This window comes from Podarcis gaigeae (assembly GCF_964106915.1).
Source record: "Podarcis gaigeae genome assembly, chromosome: 1".
NCBI lineage: Eukaryota > Metazoa > Chordata > Lepidosauria > Squamata > Lacertidae > Podarcis > Podarcis gaigeae.
This window is the reverse complement of record NC_139678.1, coordinates 127,535,983-127,559,043: the sequence shown is the minus strand read 5'-3', so window position 1 is coordinate 127,559,043 and position 23,061 is coordinate 127,535,983. Positions and strand designations below refer to the sequence as shown.

At 40.0% G+C, this 23,061-nt stretch overlaps 1 protein-coding gene and 1 long non-coding RNA gene across 6 annotated transcripts in view; one reads left to right on the top strand and one right to left on the bottom strand.

Annotated features, from left to right (window-relative positions):
• LOC310833764 overlaps positions 1-23,061 on the top strand; it is a 334,495-nt gene that overhangs the window by 43,150 nt on the left and 268,284 nt on the right. Inside the window, exon 3 of the long non-coding RNA XR_014558917.1 lies at positions 2,075-2,152. This is a non-coding gene — a long non-coding RNA (uncharacterized lncRNA). The remainder of the gene's footprint in view (positions 1-2,074; positions 2,153-23,061) is intronic.
• BMPR2 (bone morphogenetic protein receptor type 2) overlaps positions 1-23,061 on the bottom strand; it is an 88,859-nt gene that overhangs the window by 26,471 nt on the left and 39,327 nt on the right. For all 5 annotated transcript variants that reach the window (XM_083706161.1, XM_083706159.1, XM_083706163.1 and 2 more), the window contains exons 4-7: positions 19,897-20,076; positions 3,914-4,024; positions 2,378-2,469; positions 1,426-1,656 (exon numbers count right to left, since the gene is read on the bottom strand). In XM_083706161.1, coding sequence (XP_083562287.1) covers positions 1,426-1,656; positions 2,378-2,469; positions 3,914-4,024; positions 19,897-20,076 — 614 coding nt within the window. The remainder of the gene's footprint in view (positions 1-1,425; positions 1,657-2,377; positions 2,470-3,913; positions 4,025-19,896; positions 20,077-23,061) is intronic.

The window sequence follows — 23,061 nt, the reverse complement described above, 5'->3', positions numbered from 1 at the left end:
TCCTGAAGCAAAGTTCTTAACCTGAAGCACTATTTCTGGGTTAGCGGAGTCTGTAACCTGAAGCGTATGTAACCTGAGGTACCACTGTACTCCATTTCAAAATTTGTGGACCTAGGTTATTGCTTTTATAAACAGGAAGAGAGGTGCTAGTTTGTTTGTGGTTACTGTTGGCTTTATCTAAAAATGACTCTCATGTCCACCAGATGTGCTTCATGATGGCAAAAGAAATAGTATTTTCTGAGGCCGCTTTAATCAAACGATTTAACCACATTTCACAATTGTTCACTTATAGGAGAAAAGGAACGAGACATCTGGGGACATCTCAAGCTCAGTGACACAACCATTCATGGTTAAACATGATCCTATTTGTAAAGCCCTATATTAGGTTCTGGGACGCGGGTGGCGCTGTGGGTTAAACCACAGAGCCTAGGACTTGCAGATCAGAAGGTCGGCGGTTCAAATCCCCGTGACGGGGTGAGCTCCCGTTGCTCGGTCCCTGCTCCTGTCAACCTAGCAGTTCGAAAGGACATCAAAGTGCAAGTAGATAAATAGGTACCGCTCCATCAGGAAGGTAAACGGTGTTTCCGTGCGCTGCTCTGGTTCGCCAGAAGCGGCTTAGTCGTGCTGGCCACATGACCTGGAAGCTGTACGCTGGCTCCCTCGGCCAATAAAGCGAGATGAGAGCCGCAACCCCAGAGTCGGCCACGACTGGACCTAATGGTCAGGGATCCCTTTACCTTACATACACCTATTTGCATTTGGACTAATGTCTTCTTGCATAGTTAGTTCAGGGCTTGTGAGAAAAGCTGGCAGAGGGCATACCTACTGGTCAGGGGTCCCTTTACCTTTATATTAAGTTCAAATTCTTGTTCTAGATTCAGAATGTGATAGAACCTTTCATGTGTATATAACGCAGCTCCCGGCATTTTCTTCTTTAATATCATGGGAGGAGCAGTTCCACCCTTTGCCTGTGGAAGCCTTATAAGAATCTGTTGCAGCGGAGCGACTGTGAGCAACATCATGGGAGGGGTGTTTCTAGACTAAGGTGAAATTATGAAGCTCCCTTCTTATTTTTGCTGTTAGATTCTGCATGTTCTTTAAATAGTCTTGTTAGATTTGTAGTACTGGAATGTGGGGGGGGGGTTGTATATCCTTATCTTTGCTATTGTTTTGCTATGTTATTGTGAAAATGTTTTTGTAGCATTTGTTTGAAATGCATCCGTTTCCTTGTAAGCTGCTTTAAGCCTGATTTTGTGTATGGAAAAGCAGCATACAAGTAAAACGAATGAATAAACCTGACCTGTTGTTACTAAAAATACAATAATGTAAAATCCCCACAGAATATTTTTACATTAATTGCAACTTAAATCAATTTTCTATCTTCCCAAAGGTGTATAAAGTAACTCTCTTTAAATTATTACTTACATTGGGATAATATTCCATCACTAATAAGTATTCCATCCGTCCATCTGCAGTGAATCTCTCATCTCCCACAATGAATCGGGCAATGTTGTCATGTTCCATAAGTGGGATTCTGTATATATTTCTCTCATTGATAAAGTTTTGACGATTAGTGAAAGAAAATACTTTTACAGCCACTGGACGCTCATCTAAGGAACCTTTGTAAACTGCTCCATATCGCCCTCGACCAATAAGCTGTGAAATTTTAAAAAGTAAGCATTTGAGGAACTTCACATTAATACGATATACATTTTGGCCACAGTCCAGTGCACAGTTCACTTAAATTTGTTGATTTCAGTGAGCATGAGCACTGAGTTTTGTGGATTTGGGCCTTTCAACTGCAGTGCTACAGTTCACTCTGACATGGTAGAGCGTTTAGTTCATGTTAGTATCTAAAGAAACATATATACAAGTGGAAATTGTTGTTACTTAAAAAAGAAGAAGAGGAAGAACCCAATAACAGGATTCAAAGACATGACTCATGTTAAGCTTGGCTTTATGGGGCATGGCTTTGTTAAATTAAAATAGAAAAGGGGCTTCATGCATGCAGATCATCACAAACTTGTGAATATAGTAACCACAAAAATATTAATTTTGTCTTTCTAAACACCAGCTGAGAATACAAGCAGTTTTATTTATGAAGAAATACTCGAGTGATAATGTTATAGGACAATGAGATCTTAAGATGAAGGTCAGTATATTGAATGAATGAATGAATAGCCCCTTTATCAAGACCTAGTTGTCAGGTACAAAAAAGTAGCATCTAGCTAAATGATTATCAGTGTGGTTGCAAAAATCCTTAAATACTAACTTGTATGTATGTAAAGTAAGCATTAACATCTTGTACTAAATTGATCAGGTGATTCATAATTCATGCAAAGAGCAAAGACCAACAAACTCCAAATGGCATAGTTACCTCCAGTAGCTTCAGATTATCAAGATCTAACGAGGGTTCAGATGATGCTGCTTCCATCATGTCTATACTGTGCATACCTTGTTTATGATCTCCTGATGAAAGAAGAGCCAGGAAAAAAAGTTTGTGTTACACATCAAAATGTCTGAAGTCTTGACAATGTCTTGGCAACGGACAAACCTATCCAGGAGACACCTTGCAAACAACTTAAAGAGTTAGACAGAGTGGCAGTTTTAGAAGAACCAATATTAGTATGGCCAATGGATGCCAGCTATGGAGTTTTGCACATTACTTGCCCTATGCCAAGGTTAATCGGGACAGCTAACTTGCTGTGTTCCTCAAGATCTTATCTGCAAAATTCCACCGCATGTACTCTGTTAAAGGAAAATATAATGAAAATGATGTACTGATGGTATTTGACTCCTGTAAAATTAGCAAAGATATATCATAACTGTGACAATCTATGTTGGAAATGTAAAGAAAAGGAAGGAACCTTTTATCATATGTGGTGGACCTGTCCCAAGGTGAAGGACTTACTTCTGGGAAAAGGTTTATAATGAATTGAAAAAAATGTTGAAATATACATTTATAAAGAAACCAGAGGCCTTTCTTCTTGGAATAACAGGTTTGGAATTGCCCAAGAAAGATGTTAAATTATTTTTGTATGCCACAACTGCTGCTCGTATTTTGTTAGCTAAAAGGGGAAAACCCAAGAATTACCAAGAATGGCAGGTGAAGATGAGGGATTTTTCGGAGCTAGCCAACGAAGGAGGAGGAGTACCAGGAAGAATGGATTAAATTTAATGATACTTAGTTAAATATGTCAAGTTAAATTAACTGAAAACAGCTTGCAGATACTTAATTGGCTTAGGATTTTATTTATGTTAAATGATGAATTAATATGTTTAATTTCATAATGTGAAGATTTAAGGATGTTAATGTTTAAGTTAAATTTTATAAGAACTGTGATTTGGAAAACCGTTAAAAGGATATGCAATGGAATTCAACCAAGGGGAAGCGAGGAAGTCACTTAACAATGTTAATAAGTGTAATTTTCAATAAGGCTATGATTTATGTTTGTTTGTCTTATGTGTTTGTTTGTTTATAATGTGAAAACCAATAAAAAATTTTTTTGGGGGGAAAAAGATACTATCTGCAAAATCTAAAACACCTTGTCACATGCATCCCCTTTATTATGGTTTTCTTGTTACCATCAACTGCCACCAAAAAGCTCCAGTAGTTGTGTAGCACCTCTCTGAAAAATAGAGAAGGTGCATGTGACAGGCCCTCTAGACATTAAAGCTTGGATATTTGCTTTGGGAACATGGCCCTCAGAGGGAAAAGGGAATGGACTGAATGTTACTGAAGCTGGCTGCAAATTGCTGCCTGCATTCTGATCTCTGGGTAGGCTATGGGGAAGTTTTAATGCATTTTATATTTAAAAAACCGGATTGCCAAACGGAAGAGTAAGTAACTCGGGAATGATCATGATAAGAAAAGCGAAAGATGAAAATTAACAACACACTCATCAAAGCTTACCTCCAAATATTCTGTATCCAAAGAAAAAGGCAACCACCAGAACAGCCAACACAGATACTGATGCCAGAGCAATGACAATTGTCTCATCTCGGCGAAGTGAATATGATGAATCTGAAAGAAAGAAAACTATGTATTATGGCTTCTTCATACAAGGCAAGTTTCTCAGAAAGAATTAGGATACCCAGTAGAAAGCAAATGAGACTGAAGTATTACTCTGGTGATTATATCACATAACCCTATTTATTTTATTTAATGTTAAAATCGCTTCAATTAAAGATAAGGATCTAGCTGTTAATCATTTTATTAAGTCCAATAGCTCTTTCTGAAGATACACAAGGTAAAGAACATTGCTCTTTGGAATACTATTTTTAGATGCTGACAAAACTACGGTCTTCAGAAAAGGCAACCTGCTAACTTGTTGCAAGCCTACTGTGGGAAGGTAAAAAAAATAAGTGAAAGACTTTTGAGAAATTAAAACTGGATTTCAGTATCTAGTTATGTATCAGCTTTCACCTCAACATCTGAAAAACGAAGATCATGGCCAATGGGCCCATCACCCCTTGGCAAATAGAAGGGGAAGAAATGGAGGCAGTGAGAGATTTTACTTTCTTGGGCTCCATGATCACTGCAGATGGTGACAGCAGTCATGAAATTAAAAGACCCCTGCTTCTTGGGAGAAAAGCGATGGCAAACCTAGACAGCATCTTAAAAAGCAGAGACATCACCTTGCCAACAAAGGTCTGTATATTTAAAGCTATGGTTTTCTCAGTAGTGATGTATGGAAGTGAGAGCTGGACCATAAAGAAGGCTGATCGCCAAAGAATTGATGCTTTGGAATTATGATGCTGGAGGAGACTCTTGAGAGTCCCATGGACAGCAAGAAGATCCATTCTGAAGGAAATTAGCCCTGAGTGCTCACTGGAAGGACAGATCGTGAAGCTGAGGCTCCAATACTTTGCCCACCTCATGAGAAAAGAAGACTCCTTGGAAAAGACCCTGATGTTAGGAAAGATGGAGGGCACAAGGAGAACGGGACAACAGAGAACGAGATGGTTGGACGGTGTTCTTGAAGCTACCAGCATGAGTTTGACCAAACTGTGGGAGGCAGTGGAAGGCAGGAGTGCCTGGCGTGCTCTGGTCCATGGGGTCACAAAGAGTCGGACATGACTAAACGACTAAACAACAACAACAATTAGCTTTCACTCAACAGATCTGAACAAAACAGAAAGAATTACATGCAAGTGTTTTACCAGAGCTCCTTTTATCGAGATACACCATAATCTTGCGTGGCTTTGATATTTGCGGCTGTCTTTTGATGTGGACAGGCTTTGATCATCGTAGCTGGCAGCTATCTTATATGGTCTTTTTTTTTTGATAGTTCCAGATCAAGCCATTGGCCCACGTAGTCCAGCATTCTATCCTCACAGATGCCCATGGGAAGCCCGGAACCATTACCCAAGTGCAACAGAAGTCTCCCTCCCCTTTTGCCATTCCCAGGAACTGACATTCAAAGGCATACTGTCTTGGGCAGTGGAGGTAAAACCTTTCTCCATTAATTTCAGGCAGAACATTACATCACCATGTTTTCTCAATGGCGTTTCTCACAAAGTCAGATGCTAATAAAAGGCTTGCCTTTTCTTTTCTTTTCAAAAATAATTTTTATTAAAGATTTTCTGAGCTTACAAAAGTATGTGCCTTTTCTGTCCACAGAGCTAGCCACAGAGCTACCACCTATTCTCCCCCCATTCCAAATAGCTATTAGCTACTTCTGTTTGCCAACATCTTTCCATACCCAACACCTTCATGTAGACTGAAATGTTCAGAGCTAATCATGATGCAGTTCTTTTTCAGTTATCTTAAATCCTAAATTGACAAGGGAGAGACTACAAAGATGACTGTTCATCTTGCTGACTTCTCCTCCTGGTCACAGGGCAGTAATTGGAAATTATTTCAGGGGTTAAACAAAGTCCACAGCCAGTCTCTAGCTGGATGACCTTCACATAAAATAACACACTGGTATAAAGCTGATCTGTAAAACAATGCTCCTAGTTGTTAACTTGGTTTGAATTATGCTTGGATTAGGCACACTGTAAGGCTATTTGTGTCTTCCTATTTGTTAGAACCTCACAAAGGAAGAAAATTATAGTATATTGGGCTTTAAGAATGTTTCCTAGTAAATTCAGATTATGATTTAGAGGGAAGAATTAAGTTTAAAATCAGTTCTAATCCTTCCTTTGTCCAAGATTCTGCAGCAATAAGATGATTTTCTAGTTACAGAATAAAACTAACTGATCTTTTCATTGCAATTTTATTTCTGATTCAGAACTAATAAAGTAGTTGAGAAAATGACCAATAGAAGCTTTGTGTTTAGTTTAATTCTAATTGTTTTTGTACTGCAGTTGCAATTCATTTGTTAGTATGTTAAGATGCTCAAGGTAGAATAATCATTCGGGCTAAAATCCCTAATGCAAAAGAATTTTGTTTCCATGTTAGTTTATTATGACTGCGATTATAATGAAGCAGGTTTATTTTTATTTACAGCATGTTCTAGAATACTGCTTACAATTATTAGTTTAGATAAACGTGTATATGAAATATTATGTTCGTTCTGCCGCCTTTGTTTCCCTCCACCAGGGTTTCTTTCTCCAGGACAATAGCTCCACCCTGCCTGCCTCAATTCCCCCTCACTAGCTGGAGGAGACTCTTGAAGAGTCCCATGGACTACAAGAAGATCAAACCTCTCCATTCTGAAGGAAATCAGCCCTGAGTGCTCACTGGAAGGACAGATCGTGAAGCTGAGGCTCCAAGACTTTGGCCACCTCATGAGAAGAGAAGACTCCCTGGAAAAGACCCTGATGTTGGGAAAGATGGAGGGCACAAGGAGAAGGGGACGACAGAGGACGAGATGGTTGGACAGTGTTCTCGAAGCTACCAGCATGAGTTTGACCAAACTGCAGGAGGCAGTGGAAGACAGAAGTGCCTGGCGTGCTCTGGTCCATGGGGTCACGAAGAGTCGGACACGACTAAACGACTAAACAACAAGAAGACCACAACGTCTTCTTTATTCCTCAGGTTCTGAACCTACAGAAGGGTTGTAATACCTTACCTCCTCACCCACCCCATATCCTCTTGCACCCAAAGGACAATGATCTCTTTCCACAACCCTCTCTCTCTCTCTCTCACACACACACACACTTAAAACACCCCTGCCAGAAAAGGCTTTCCTCATCGCCAGGGAGAAATGGGGGGGGGGGCCTTCCAAAGAGCCCCTGCTTCTGAGTCTTGGCTCAGTTGAGTGTACCTCTTGCCCTGTCTTCTAGCAGCTGAGACTGTTGTTGCAGTGTGACCGACCAATACAAATATTATACAGTGGTACCTCAGGTTACATACGCTTCAGGTTACAGACTCCGCTAACCCAGAAATAGTGCTTCAGGTTAAGAACTTTGCTTCAGGATGAGAACAGAAATAGTGCTCTGGCGGTGCGGCAGCAGCAGGAGGCCCCATTAGCTAAAGCACTGCTTCAGGTTAAGAACAGTTTCAGGTTAAGTACGGACCTCCGGAACGAATTAAGTACTTAACCCGAGGTACCACTGTACTGTATAGCGAGTCAATATTCATAAAGTGATAAGGAGTCATTTTCTCTTGTCTATGCAGAAAGTTTGCATTTCTTCACCACTGTGCCATGCCAATCCAGCAATTATTCAGCGGCAGCAATTTTACAAGTAGGGTTGCCACTCCACATAGCTGTCAATTTTTCCCTTTTCTTGCAAGGAATTCTATTCGGAATAAGGGAATTTCCCTTTAAAAAAGGGAAACGTTGACAGCTATAGCAGAACAAGAGACTGTATCAAATGTGCTGTCCTATTTGAACTATGGCAGAGGCAGATTACCCAACAGGCCTCAAATTTTAAACTCCTGTTACCTTAATTGCTGTGCTACATACTGTACTGTACATAATCTTCTCCCCTAACATCCTTGGTTCATAGTCTTGATCATGGCAATTAAGTATGCTATTAAAGAGTTCTGGAGGCCTCCTGCCCTTCCTCTTTTTAGCCACTTCCCTGCAGAAATAAAACTTCATCAGAAATCTTGAAGCCCTTCCAGCACCTAAACCCCAAATGTATTACTTCTACAAGCATATATAACAATAAAATAAAATAAAATAAAATAAAATAAAATAATTTCATGGATGCTCTATCCATCTCCTCTGCTGCATTTTGGAGTATTGAGCCCAGGCCTCCCCACCCCCAGTAATATAGTTTATTGCTATCATTATCATACCTTTAAACTAAATACAGAGTACTATGCATCTGCTCCCTTAATATTTCAACTGTGATTTTCCTTCAGATTTTTAAATGAGTGATTAAATAAATCACAGCCAATGTAAACTATTGATAAGTGTTTAACAAATGTCAAGGGGGGGGGGGAATCAACTAGCTGGCTTGCAAGCGCTGCATTACTTCTTCTACAATGTGTTACATGCATAGTGTTCTACTACATATTGTTCGGGGGGGCATGCAGGGCCCACACTGTGCTCACGTGTTCCAGTATAGGTAAAGGTAATTAGATCCAGTCGTGACCAACTCTGGGGTTGCGGCACTCATCTCGCTTTATTGGCTGAGGGAGCCGGTGTACAGCATGTGGCCAGCATGACTAAGCCACTTCTGGCGAACCAGAGCAGCGCACAGAAACGCCATTTACCTTCCCGCTGCTTGCACTTTGACGTGCTTTCGTACTGCTAGGTTGGCAGGAGCAGGGACCGAGCAATGGGAGCTCACCCTGTTGCGGGGATTCGAGCATGCAACTTCGCCACTGCTCACGCATCAAGGGGTGCCAGAACTGTACACATCTCCCCCTGCCAAAAAACAACAACCTCCTGCTCTGAGCAGAGAAAAGGCACTCTATCTGTGAATTATTGTAGTGGTGGTTGAAGCAGGTACCTTTTCTCCTACGCAGCTGGTGGAGAGAAGCATCCCTCCACCATTTTGTGGTCCTGACACTTTTTCTGCTCTTTTAGATATGGCAGTCGTTTTCTGTTACGCCACACCCCCACTTCAGCCCAGCCATTTTGTCAATGGCTTCCTTGGCACTTTTTGTAAACTCCAAATGTACCCAGTGGCCCAAAAAGGTTGGCAACCCCTATTCTGTCTATCAGTGAATCTCTGCCTTCGGTTGGACGGGATATAAATCAACATGAGTGAGTTTTTGTGCGGCCAAGAAGTAAGTCTACATTTGATACTAGTTCTACTTGTCACCCACCAGCCCAGGGGAAAAGTGATGAGATTTTTAAAAATCTCAGCTGGACAATAAAGGCGTGGAGGGAGAAAGATAGCAGGATAGGTTGAAGCGATAAAATTAAAAAGGCAGGATAGGAAACAATAACCCCAAACCCCTTGTCTGAAATGACAAGTGGAATAAAACTAACCCTGCGCAATTTCGTAGAATTAAAGAATCAGAATTGGAAGTCATAAGGAGCAATTTGGGGTCATATTCGTAACTACCTGGGGCATGGAATTATTTTTATTGTTTTCTTAAACACAGAGATGTACATGTAAAAGCACTGAGAGTGTTTATAGCTCTACTGTGAGTGAAATAAGTATCTTGTTGTACTGAAGAATTAATTTTGAATACAACAGAAGTACCACAGGGAAAAGGGAGTTATCTGACAGGCTGTGACTGCGGGTTCTGGAAATGGTTTTGAGATGTTACCAACAAAAGGATGTTGAAAAAAAGCAAAGTGATGTATATTTTGCGTCAGATGAGTGTTGCATAGCAACCTAAGTGGCTACTTCTTTGATAAATGACAATGGTTTAGACTGAGTTTCCAAGTCCTTTCGTTAGAAGCTCATGTTGAATTTGTTCCCGGTATCCCAGGGGCAGAGCAGCCCAAAATGGTGCTAGGAAGCACTACTTTTGCTTTTGCTACACTAGCTTCGGGATCAGGCCTCTTGGGCAAAACTATGGCCAGATCCAAAACCATATGTTTTGTTTCTGTACTGCCTTGTTGGCTCTTTGAATGCAAGTGTGTGTACGGGAATGGCTTAATTGGCTCCTCCGCAATCTAATCATTTTGACAAAACTAGGGACGCTATCTGGATTTGGGACATCTGGGCTTCACCCTAAGACTTCATTTGCTTCTGTGTCATGTTTTATTAAACCAGATTTCAATCAAAATGAAGTGTATTCACATACAAAGAGGTACCAGTTTATCACCGTTTTAATAATGCTAAGCAGTACAACATTTAGTTTAATTATATCCAGTTTCTCAAAGCATTACCCCATACTTATGACTGAGCTTCTTCCAAAGTCAGATTATAGTTGCATTCTGGGACACCTGGTGGCACTTCTTCTCACTATAATCCAAGCTAATTGCAGCTATTTTTAATTAAGTGCAGTTTATTATTAAGCAGAAGAGGACTATATGCAATACAATAAACTGAGATGCCGGAAAAAACAGACTCACTAAATTATTTGAAATGCTTACACACTGTGAGGTATTTTCTCGTTTCTCACACTTTCATTTCAACGGGTTTAGCTAATACCGTATTTTTTGCTCTACAAGACTCACTTTTTCCCTCCTAAAATGTAAGGGGAAATGTGTGTGCATCTTATGGAGCGAATGCAGGCTGTGCAGCTATCCCAGAAGCCAGAACAGCAAGAGGGATTGCTGCTTTCGCTGCGCAGCGTTCCCTCTTGCTGCTCTGGCTTCTGAGATTCAGAATATTTTTTTTCTTGTTTTCTTTCTCCTAAAACTAGGTGCGTCTTGTGGTCTGGTGCGTCTTATAGAGCAAAAAATACGGTATAGCAGCTGCAACTTTGTGTGTCTTCAGGAAAGGTTACTACCATGTCTACAAAAAAGTTGTTACTCTCACACATGGAGCTACAGAAATCATACTGAAATGATTCACATGTAATGCTAAATCATGCTTTGGTGCTACAGGAGCCTCACACTCATGCTCTTCTCTTCTTTCACGCTCTGCTTCAACTGGTTTGCCAACAGACTTGGAACCAGCAAGCTATGGTCTGCGCTTCCCCCAGCAAACCAGAATGACAAAACGGCTTCAAACCATGTTTGCAATTCTAGTTTGGAGAGTAAACACAAACCACATTGGTCATGCTGGCTGGGACAGATGGGAACTGATGTCCAGCAAGATCTGGAGGGCACCACTTGGGTTATCGTTGGGTTAGTGTCTAGAAACCTTAGATTCTGTTTGCTGTTTGGAACAAACTCCAATTTCTGTCACACTTTATTATGGGAAGCTACTGTTTGTTCCAAGCAGTAAATTGACGTTCTCAGGCTTCCTCTCTTTGTGTACAAAGGAGAGAAGGGGAAGGGTTAGTGGGGAATGTGCAAGCCCAAGGCATGTGCCATTTCACTGTCGTAACATTAATTCTTGTTTTAGCATTATGCCTTGATCTCATGCAGTAGTCTCATATTCTTTAAGGAACTATAGATATTTGGATACAAAGACAATACGTTATACTATACCAAATTTACTGTAATCCTGTTGTAAAGTGTTTTGTGGCACTGCTTGATTTAACACTGAACTTTATTTGCATTATTTTGAACTAATAGTTATATCATATGGCTGAAAATATGGTCAGCAAAATTAAGTTTACCCTAATATATTAAGAAGGGTGTTGCTTCAAGTACAAATGACCTATTCCAGAACAACTTTTCTCACTGCAAAATCATCACGATCAAAATGTAACATCTATGAAGATTTTTCCAAGCAAGGTGTTAAGATTCCTGCTCTTAGGTGTTTCCTGTACAATTTGTGTAGATTTTGCCTTATTCTACAGAGGGGGAAATGCTCATTTGAAATTGACCCAAGATTCAAAATGCTGTAACTTCTTTTAAAAATTGTGGCAGCAAGTTCTCTTGTTTTGGTTTTCAGTCACAGAATCTGCCTACTGCTGGGCACATGCCAGAAGGTGTAAAACACTATTCATTATCAAAGCAGCCTTTTCCTAGCTCTAAGCCTAAGTTTAAGCCTAAGTAATGAAATTTCCTGGTGATGCAACTGCTTGGGAAGAAGAGTTTGTAGAATAATACTGTACGCGGGTGGCGCTGTGGATTAAACCACAGAGCCTAGGACTTGCCGATCAGAAGGTCGGCGGTTTGAATCCCCGCGACGGGGTGAGCTCCTGTTGCTCGGTCCCTGCTCCTGCCAACCTAGCAGTTCGAAAGGACATCAAAGTGCAAGTAGATAAATAGGTACCGCTCTGGCAGGAAGGTAAACGGCGCTTCCATGCCCTGCTCTGGTGTGCCAGAAGTGGCTTAGTCATGCTGACCACATGACCCGGAAGCTGTATGCTGGCTCCCTTGGCCAATAAAGCGAGATGAGTGCCGTAACCCCAGAGTCGGCCACGACTGGACCTAATGGTCAGGGGTCCCTTTATCTTGAGAGGCTTGTATAAAATCTGAGAGCAGTTGATAACTGTGCTCTTACAGGTAGAATGGCTACAAAACACATGAAGTAGCAAATAAAGATGGTAGCTCAGAGCATACATAGTGCGCCTTTTACTCCTGGAGTAATAATACCCAATTTCCTCTTATCTAATGATAAGGATACCTGCTTGCTTGCACAGCTGCAGATTTTATCCATAGCACCTCTCAAAATTAAGCACTGCAGTGTGAAGTGGCCTCAAATAGTTAATGAGCACGGAAGAAGCAAATTACCAAGCTAGCAGCAACTGTCTCCTTTCCATGACGGCAAGATCAATCAATCATTTTCCATAGTCAGACAGTGCTTTACCACTAGTCTTGGGGAAGCCTGGAGGCTTCAAGCTAAGCTTCTTCCTTCCACCTGACCTGTCCTCCAGAGAAGTAAACACTGAGCTACATCTTTCCTACTGAAAGAGTAGTGAGAAAAGGGGAGGCAAGCCACGTGATGGAACTTCGAGGCACACAGGCACTTAAGACAGATGGGCTTTCTTAATAGTTGCAGCTCTCCTCCTGGATACGGGCACCAAAGTTAGCCAGAAGGAAATCTGCAAGTACTGCTACTTTAAAAAAAGCACCACCTCTATATGCATGATTTGAACGCTGATAAGATTTATGTAATTTGTTATACTAAGGAACTGAATGTACCACACTTTGCCTTTTTGTTGTAAGTTGCTTTCTTTTGTTCAACAAATTTGGAATTTTAAAGGCTGAGCTGTAGTTTGCTTGATCAAGTTAACGTTCCTTAAAATCTGAGTGCATGTGGATTTTTAATACTCCAGGAGAAAACACACACATTCCTTTGCATGGGCGTAGCCGGGGGGGGGGGGTTGGAGGCAGCTGCCCCCGCAATCAAGAAAATAAATAAAAATATTTAACAAGCTGACCGATTGCATTGCAGATAACTCACTTCTGCCCTCCCCCCCCCGAACGTAAAGCTTGATCCCCACTAAAACACATACGCCCATGCATCTCTGAACATTTCACGTGGCTGCATGCTCTTCCACATTTAAGTATGCTGCATATAAAGCATGCTGTGTTCCTCTAAGCAGTTAAAACACCCTGGCTTCTCCCGTGTTCACAGAAAGGCAGCTCTGGCAAATTTAAACAGCTCATGGGTGCTTATATGCGATGGCAAGACTTGTACAAGCAGGCACTTCCTGCATGCAGATCAGACGGAGAGCCGCCGTCTGCCTTATTGGAGCCTGGGATGTTTCTGTTTACAAATCCTGGAGCCAGGCCGGGGCACTGGCTGGAGGCGTGCCGTCTGCTTCCTTGCTACACTCAGCCTTTGTCTGGTTTTACTGTGTCAAAGAAAGAACAACCCTGCTGTGTTTTCCGCAAAGGATGGTTTCAAGACAATGCAACTGCTGGGGCTCCCTCCTTTTTGCACAGCCTCGCTCAGAAAGGTAGTCTACGGATTAGTGAATTTACGCTTTCCCTGAGAAATATGGGGTGGGGGGAGAGAGCTGGCCTGCCCCCCAAATCATTTAACTCATAGGCAAGCACACTTGCACTCGTTATTTCATACAAAAGAAAAAGAATCATATTTCAATCGTACCCCTTAGACATACGTTATTTTCTTATGCAACAACTGCACTCGAACGACGTGCTGTATTTTTACAGCATACGATACTTATATAGAAGCTATCATTTTACCTCTTCCTTGAAAAGTTTTTATTGGTGTCCTGAAGAAACGTTTCAAAGAAAATTCCATTTCAATTGTTAACTGCGGGTCATGCATTTTTAGCTTCCTTTAACAGATGCACTTCTTAAACTGCCCAAATTTACATAGTGGCTTAGCAATTTAGTGACAGTGAGAAGAAAAAAAATGAACTGTTACACTGTTAGCCTTGCAAAACAAGAATGAAGGAAAAGTGCCTCTGGTTTTCATAACCTGAACAGTTTTCACAGTCTTTCTGTGTCTTCCACATGGTTCTTATTATAGTTTTATACAAGTATTTTGTATTTATTTGTATTAATCGCAAACATAAATGATATTAAGTAGCAGACCTCTTAAACCTGATAGCATATGGTTCAGTATGGAAAATGCCCTAAAGACTGTTCAGTATGTGCAGAAGTTTTCACAGCCTTCAGGTCATTCTCCATACTGAACTATATACTATCAGGCTTAAGAAGTCTGCTACCTAATATTGTTTATTTGTATGAATAATACAAATAAATAAATAAAAACTTGTATGAAACTTTGCTTAAATTATGTCAGCTATGCAACCTACCAATTTTATGGAATGGTGGTATGAGAATATCAAATAATCTAGACATATTATTTCAGGTAAGGCTTAAAATAACATTTAAAAAATCTGTAAATTTTTAAATATTGACTTGGTTGGATTAATATTGGAATGCACAACATGATTGAACCCAGCCATTCCTAAAAATGTCTGATACAAATATTCATTTATTCTCAATCTGAAAGATTTTTTCGTCTTCTAATAATAGCCAAAATCCTATTCTTAAAAAACCCAAGAACCATAAAACAAGTATCTCACTTCTCATCATTGAGCCAGTGCTAAGAGAAAACACAGCGAACAAAATGGCTCATAGTCTGCTAATACGATCTTGGTTTCTATAGCAACTGAGCAATGTGCCTTTTATTTATGTTTAAATATTATTTGCAAAAACACAAGATGCATTCCAAGAATAGTACAACACAATACTAGTTAGGCATAATCTCTAGGGGGGCTGAAAATGTTCAAATTGTGGAAGCTATGGAGAGGTAATGTATTCAAGTCATTGACAGGAGAATGTAAATAAATGCTTCTTGGGGCCTTTCCCGGGGGGGGGGGGGGTTCATCATAAAATGTGCATGTGTTACTCAATTACGATAGGGACACAGGAGTCATTCTTTGGGCTAGTACTTCTGTTGCTGTACTACTACATTTTCCACCTGCAGTTTAATCCTGACATCTTGTTGCCGGGGTGGAGGGGACATTCTTCTATTAGTTGGCACATCAGCTACAATTGTGCATGCTTTGTTGAGCACGATTGCTGAGTACTGTGAAGTTAGTGCCTGCAACATCATTAGAGATGATGACTAGTTTGCTGCTCTCTCATACTACTGCCAAAGTTGAGCAATTCAGACACAAGCTGCTCCTTTAGCTGTTAAAAGCAGCTTGCCTCTGAAGAAAAGCTGTACTACACCAGTAGCATTTAGACAATCAGATCTCAACTTATTAACCAGATACTGTATATTCCCCCAATACACAACTGTTTGACTCCTGCCTTTGTGTAAGTTTTCCCTTGACTATAGTTTTCCTTTTCACCTGAACCAGGAAATGATAGTTAACAGCTTTGAAACATGCCGCAATATTAAGCTAACTTTAAACTGCAGCTTAATTAATATTTTGGAGTGCTCCCAAGCTGTTAACCATACTTTTCTGGTTTGGACATAATGGGAAACTAGAGTCAAGACGGTCTGCCTTGTTTGCCAACTTACATAAAGTAGCTGTATATGGGAACACTAGGTTCATCCATAACTTGGCTTACTAATCAGGTATGTACAGTTTATGCAAATTTTGCTTTTTCATTATTAAAATTTCAGGCTTAATTCTTTGAAGATTGCAGATTCATTTCTCCAGTGCTAAAGTTCCTATTTCCAAAGTACGTACAAACACAAAGCATGCAAAGCTCAGCAAGTTTACTTTTTAACTATTATGCTAGGATGGGTGCTACTGGAGCAATAGGGGGAAATGTTGTTGTTGTTTTTTACTATAAACTGAAGTTTAAATGGATTTAAAATGTAAGCAAATAAGTAACATGGATTCCTATGTATATTTTTAGGGGAACAGAAGAGGGAAGGACCGCCATCTAACAAAGTGATAACAATGAGGAGAAAGATCTCAAGGATCCTTTGGCCATGAAGGCAATGATTTCAGTATAAATCATAATTAACTAACATTCCACATGGTGTTAAAACCATCATGTGTGATGTGTGAATCAGAAGTATTTGTTGGCTAAACTTGTGTTTGCAAGTTTAAATTCTGAAAAATATTTGGAACCACCTTAGTTCATACCAAACATTTTATTGAAATCTGTTTTCTTACCTTAGATCACACACTAGTTTGGCTACAGTGCAATGTGAATAAGCCTTTAAAAATCCAGCTATGCAGTGAGCATGAAGCAGGCTCAGACAAGTGCCAAAATTTCCATCAGTGTATGAAACTTTCCTTTAGAATTCCATCTTTGTGTTAAGAGAAAAATATACAATTTTTTACGCTGGTGTAAACAGAGGCAGAAATAGGGCTGTCTTAAGTCTACACAGCTGTTGCTTCAACTCATCCACCAGTACCCATAACTTTGGGAAATTGTAGTAGCGTGAAATACAGTCAGTCCTTAGCTATTCATAAGATGGTATCAGTAGACTAACTACAACACTAATGTTTATTTAGAACTTCTGGCAAACTAGAGAATGTACCACAAGAGATAAACCAAGACAAAATAACAGGGAATGGATATTGCAAGGCATTAATTGGTTTCCAGATGGCACACTGAATCTCTGAATGGTCCTAGCAATGCATTAAAACAAGGTTTACATTGTAGTTTTTCGCCAAGATGCTAGCAAACAAAAGTCCCCAAGCTTGGACTTCAAAATGAACTTTGGGAACTTTTAAAAGTTTCTTCAAACTGCAGGCAAGCTTTTAAAACTCTGAAATTATTCTGTCTTGAAATAAAGCATAAAAAGCTGGAGAATAATTCTGAACTGCCCTCTGCTTATCTTTTGTTAGTTTTCTCCTTCAGCAAAAAGCCTTCTTTGCCAGGATCTATCTACTCAAAACACACTCCCCCTTCCTGACTTGAAGATGCAGTGATGGAAGCAGAAGAAAAGTTGAAAAGTAAATTTTATACTACGGCAGCCCGGAAGAGAACATGCCCGCCTTCAATTTATTTATTTCTTAGGACAGCAATGCAGTATTGTCGTACAGGCATGCTGTAGAGCAGTGATGGCCAAACTTGGTGCTCCAGCTGTTTTGGGACAACAATTCCCATCATCCCTGACCACTGGTCCTGTTAGCTAGGGATGATGGGAGTTGTAGTCCCAAAACAGCTGGAGGGCCAAGTTTGGCCATCACTGCTGTAGAGCAAAGCTGCAATTATGCTGGCCTTGTCATTTTCCGGGAGTGTCTCTGTACGCCATGCAGGCCCAGAGAGTGAAAAGAAGATGGGGGACATGAGAGCAACTTTGATCTGCAGTGTACCAAGACCTCACCTTGTTCTGTTAGAGCTTTTTTAAAAGGGGAAAGAATAATATCAATTGCCTGCTGCCACCTAGTATAGGAGAAGAGACCAACCAGGTGCTGCACAAAGGGAGTCGACACTTTCTTTTCTTAAACTTTTTTTTACAATCCCCAAGTGCATCCAACAATGTATGCTGAAAGTTTAGAAGGGAAAACAGAAAGAAAGGGGGACCTGTTAGTTTCTTTCTTTCCCACAGCCTGGGAGTGAGGGAGGGAAAGGGGAGGAGGGGTAGAGCAAGGGAAAACACATAGGAAAACAGATCACAGCACAGAGGCAAAACAGGCAGTCACAGAGTAGCATGCTGCTCTTCAGCCAATGAAACACCAGTACTATGGTGACCCCCCCTCTTGTCTCCCACCTACTATTCTTTCTGCCTTCCAACCTTAAGGCACCTGTGTGTTCATTTTGTTTCTCAAGCACAGCTACTGATCATAAATCATCTAAGTAGTAAAGAAACAATTCTGCTCCAGAATTAGAAATTTCCTCTTGGTATGCAAAGCGCTCTTGCAAAACATTAACAATGCATATATGGCCTAATTATTGTTCTGAGAGGTTTACAGTCTTACAGTATGGGGCTTGCAGGATGCTTACTCAGCATTTGCCTGTTAGGGAATATTAGGGAATACTAGTAAGTCCAAATTGCATGATTTGTATACCATTTAACTCTCCATAACTATCATTTTCCAGCAGATATTGAGAGCAATATTTATTTTGTTCTTTTAAGATGAAAGTTCAGTTTAGCCCTGCACTTCAGTACTGGTTAGTAATATCAGTTTCTTCCAATATAAATCATAATGAAAACAATGAGATGAAATAGCAACAGGGAATATGAACCCAAAGAAGACCATTTCAGATTCTTACTGCAAATAATTTATCCTCTTTGTGGTTTCTTGCGAAGCCTCATTTTATACATATAGAACATTGAACAATATTCCTTTCTTGCTGTCAAACATCCCAGTTTCTGAAATCACATTGTTTAAATACCACACAATACCACATAAATTTCCATTATTTCCTCCTATGTTGCTTTAAGGCTCTCTCACTATAAAAACATAATCCCTTCTACACAATATTAATGGTTATGTGCAGATTATATTAAATACCACAAATTTAAATTCTGTGTTGATGTCTAAAAACATATGCTCTTACATTAATATACAGCATTTGCAGCTAATTAGGAGCATTACTTGTTTTCCAGGACTATATGTATTTTGACATCTACACACAAGCCAGAGCAATGTCTAAATTGTCTTCCAATGTTGCAATTCAAAAAATACTGGGCACTGGAGATAGATAGAAAATAAATGATTGTAAATATATAGGCAGTTATCTCCCGTTAGTCTGGAAGTAAAAGAGAGCTTTGGGTCGTGTTGCCATTCCAGATATGTTCTATCAGAGTGTGATCCCAGTCTCAGCATAATTATAGCTCAATAGAAGTAGGAAAAACAACATTGCAATGCAAAATGTAACCTCCATATGCCTAATACAATTCTGTACTGCTGTGGTTATGATTTGTGTTCTCCTTTGCAGTAGCTTCACAGATGCTGTTGTTTGAAGTATTCCAAAGCCACCCTAACCATCATGCAGGGCAGAGTCAAAGCTAGAGTGGAAGGTGGGGGAGGGCGTAAAAAAACAAAAAACCACTGTGCCAGCTTCAGGAACTACAGGGTGAGATCTCATTTTTTAAAATATGCAAAGAGTTCATGATGGCTGGGAGTTTCTTGAAGGTGAAATATTGAAGGCATAATCTAAACAATTCCAACAAGGAAGAGAAGTACTGTAGGAAGCATCTAAAGAAACCAGTGTGGCTGCATAAGGAGCTTTTAGATGAGCTGAGATTTAAAAGGGGCATGTATAATGGGAGAAGCAAATCACAAAGGAAGGATATAAAGAAGACGCCAACACTTTCAGGGAGAAGGTCAGGAGGGCTAAAGCTCAGAACCCAGCTCAACCTTGCAAGAGAGGTTAAAAGACTAAAAAGGGTATTTTGAGCTATTTCAAAGCAAGAGGAAGAACCAATAGGTCCTCTGCATGGAGAATAAGACCATGGCAAAATTATATTGCCACAATGTTGTAAAGGATATACAAGCGAAGACTAACTTATTTTTAAGGTGAAACATTGTATAATACAACAGATAGCTTACATACTAATAGAAAAACAAAGTTAATTTCAATCTTTAAGTTCTCATCAGTGCATTGCATGTGGAGTCTATTAGTAGCAATGCTTTCTCAGTTGCTCTTAAATCATGATTATCACACAGCCTGAGGCACTCTGACTCACTGAAAGGCGTTCCATCGGTAGGGTCTGCTGGTGGAAAATTCTCTGTGAAGTTGAGATTGCACAAGTTGGAACTGCAGCAGCAGAAACGATATGTCCCATTCTGAACCAAGGAAGGGGTGGTTGTGACGATGCACTCCTCAGAGTGACAGTCTTCAGGGTCTCCTATATGAGACCAGCATCCTGGAGGGAGAAAAAGGTTGTAAATCAAATAGCAGCATTTCTTTTGGCTATTTATTTAGCTTGTGAAACTTTTTACATGTTTTGCTCCTCAACTTCATGCTCTTATTAGATTGTCTCTCACCTAGAAAAACCCCTCTGCCTTTTAAGACCAGGGACACACTGCTCTGAATCTTTTCCTTAAGATACTGGGACTATGGGTAGGGTCTTTTGCAGCTCCATGACTTTTGACATTAGGACATTTTTCTTTCATCCTCTGTTTTTAAATATATGCTCCTTTTCTTAAATGGGTTTTATGTGACTTGGACTATGTACAGTACCATATTTTTTGCTCTATAAGGAGGAAAACAAGAAAAAAAATATTCTGAATCTCAGAAGCCAGAACAGCAAGAGGGATCGCTGCGCAGTGAAAGCAGCAATCCCTCTTGCTGTTCTGGCTTCTGGGATAGCTGCGCAGCAATCGCTCCATAAGACGCACACACATTTCCCCTTACTTTTTAGGAGGGAAAAAGTGAGTCTTATAGAGCAAAAAATACGGTACTTTCTTTAGCCAATTTAACTGCATTCTCTTATGTGGGTGGATTTCACTACTGAGACGTGCATTTTGTACTAATGCTTTATTGCTGAAAACAGATTCAATTTCATGTAAGAAAAGTTGTATTAAAGCAGATAAAAGCCTACACAAACATATTTGTGGTGGTTCTTTTCATTCCAACAATGTAACCACTGTCTGTGTCCCAAAACTAAACAGCCTTATGACTGTAACGACCTGGTCCTGGCAAAATATCAAATGCACCATAGTGTCTTCAAATTTTTCATTGGTTTACTGATTTGTGACTCATTTACATTATCAGCTGCATACCAGTCCTTTCATTCCACTTCAGGTGTGTGTGTGTTTGTGTGTGTGTGTTCAAGGGTTAGTCAGAGGCTGATGCATGTTTTTTGAAACTAATGCATGTTCTTGATTCATTTCTCTACCGCACCAGACCAACAGATTACACATACAATTGCAGGGGTCATCATGTCTGGCATGCAGGAAGTGGACAGAGCACAGTATTCAATTAAAGTATGCAGTGATTCGTCCTGAGCTAAGACAGTGAGCAAAATAGTGTGGCTAAAATTTATCAAGACTCCTGAAGTGTTGACCTCTGAAACAAACCACAGGTGAAGCATTCCCAACTGTGTAAGCAAGTTCGCATTATCCTGGCATTTTGCCTTCAGGTTTCCAACAACCTCTGGTTATGCTGGTTCTTTAAATATCATACTTTGATTTAGTTGATGAACCTGCATCTAACATTTCAGCTTTTAAGGGAGGTACCATGTATTTACACCACTTTTGCATGTTCCCGTCCCCTACTCATTACTGTATGTAGTTTTAGGGTCTAATTACATATTTTGCTTCATAACTTTCCTTCTGAGAGGGATAGAGACTTATTTTTTAAAAAACAAAATGGAAGTTCAGAGTCTGAGGCCCTTAATGATCAGTAATGGAACTTCCTTCTTTTGTATGGCTTATTCATTTAATCATCCTTATTATCCAAGACTGCTCAGTGTTATGTTAGAGACTATCCTCTATGCTCACTTCTAATTAAGAAAGTTAAGAAAGATATTGAAATATGGGGCAGACTAAAACTGTCATTTTGGGGCAGAATAGCTACAATCAAAATGTCTGTACTTCCTAGATTATTGTTTCTGTTCCAGAACATCCCTGTGGTTAAAGGTATAAGGATATTTAAAGACTGGCATAGGAAGATTTCCAAATTTATCTGGCAGGGCAAGAAACCAAGAATAAAATTTAAATTGCTGACTGATGTGAAGGAAAGGGGAGGTTTTGCCCTGCCAGATTTGAAGTTATATTATGAGGCGTCATGCCTATGCTGGGTAAAAACTTGGATAAAACTGCAAGACAAGGAAGTGCTAGAGGGACATAACAACCGATTTGGGTGGCATGCCTATTTATGGCACGGGCGGAGGAAAGTGCATAAAGACTTCGGAAACCACATCTTTAGGGGTCCATTGATTGAGGTATGGGAGAGGTATAAAGACATGCTAGAACCCAAAACTCCCCATTGGCTGTCGCCACTAGAAGTCATGAGTGCCAAAAAGATTAATATGAGGACTAACTGGGTTACCTATGAACAACTGTTAATTAAAGAAGAAGGAAAGTGGAAAATGAAGCCGTACGAACTGGTCAAGGACCAAGTTTACGATTGGCTGCATTACTTCCAGATTAATGATATGTTTAGGAAAGATACTAAAGATAAAGGATATGCCGATAAAAATTCCAGATTCCAAAATGAGATATTGAACAACAATATAAAAACTTTGTCTAAAATGTATAACCAGTTACTGGATTGGAATTTAATTGACGAGGAAGTTAAGTCAGTAATGACATACTGGGCAAGAGATTTAGGCCGTAACATCTACTTTGAAGAATGGGAAAAACTTTGGAAACATCATCTCAAGTTCACGGCCTGCGTGACATTGAAGGAAAACTTAATGAAAATGTTCTACCGTTGGTATATGACCCCTGTAAAATTAGCTAGGATGTATGGATCCTGTAATAAATGCTGGAAGTGCAAGAAAAGGGAGGGGACCTTCTACCATATGTGGTGGGAATGCCAGAAGGTTAAAGGGTTTTGGGAGAGTATATATAACGAAATGAAGAAAATTTTGAGATACACCTTTGTTAAAAAACCAGAGGCCTTCTTGTTGGGATTGGTAGGAAGGGAGATAAAGAGGGAGGATTACAAGATGTTTCAGTACGCAACAACGGCAGCAAGAGTCTTACTAGCTAAAAACTGGAAATCAGAGGGTCTACCGACAATCGAGGAATGGAGATCAAAACTATTAGAATATGCGGAGATGGATAGGATGACAGGGAAAATCAGATATTTAAAGGATCAGAGGTTCACCAAAGATTGGGAAAATTTCACGAACTATCTGGAAAATCTAAGTGATGGACAGATAACACTAGTGGGTTTCAAA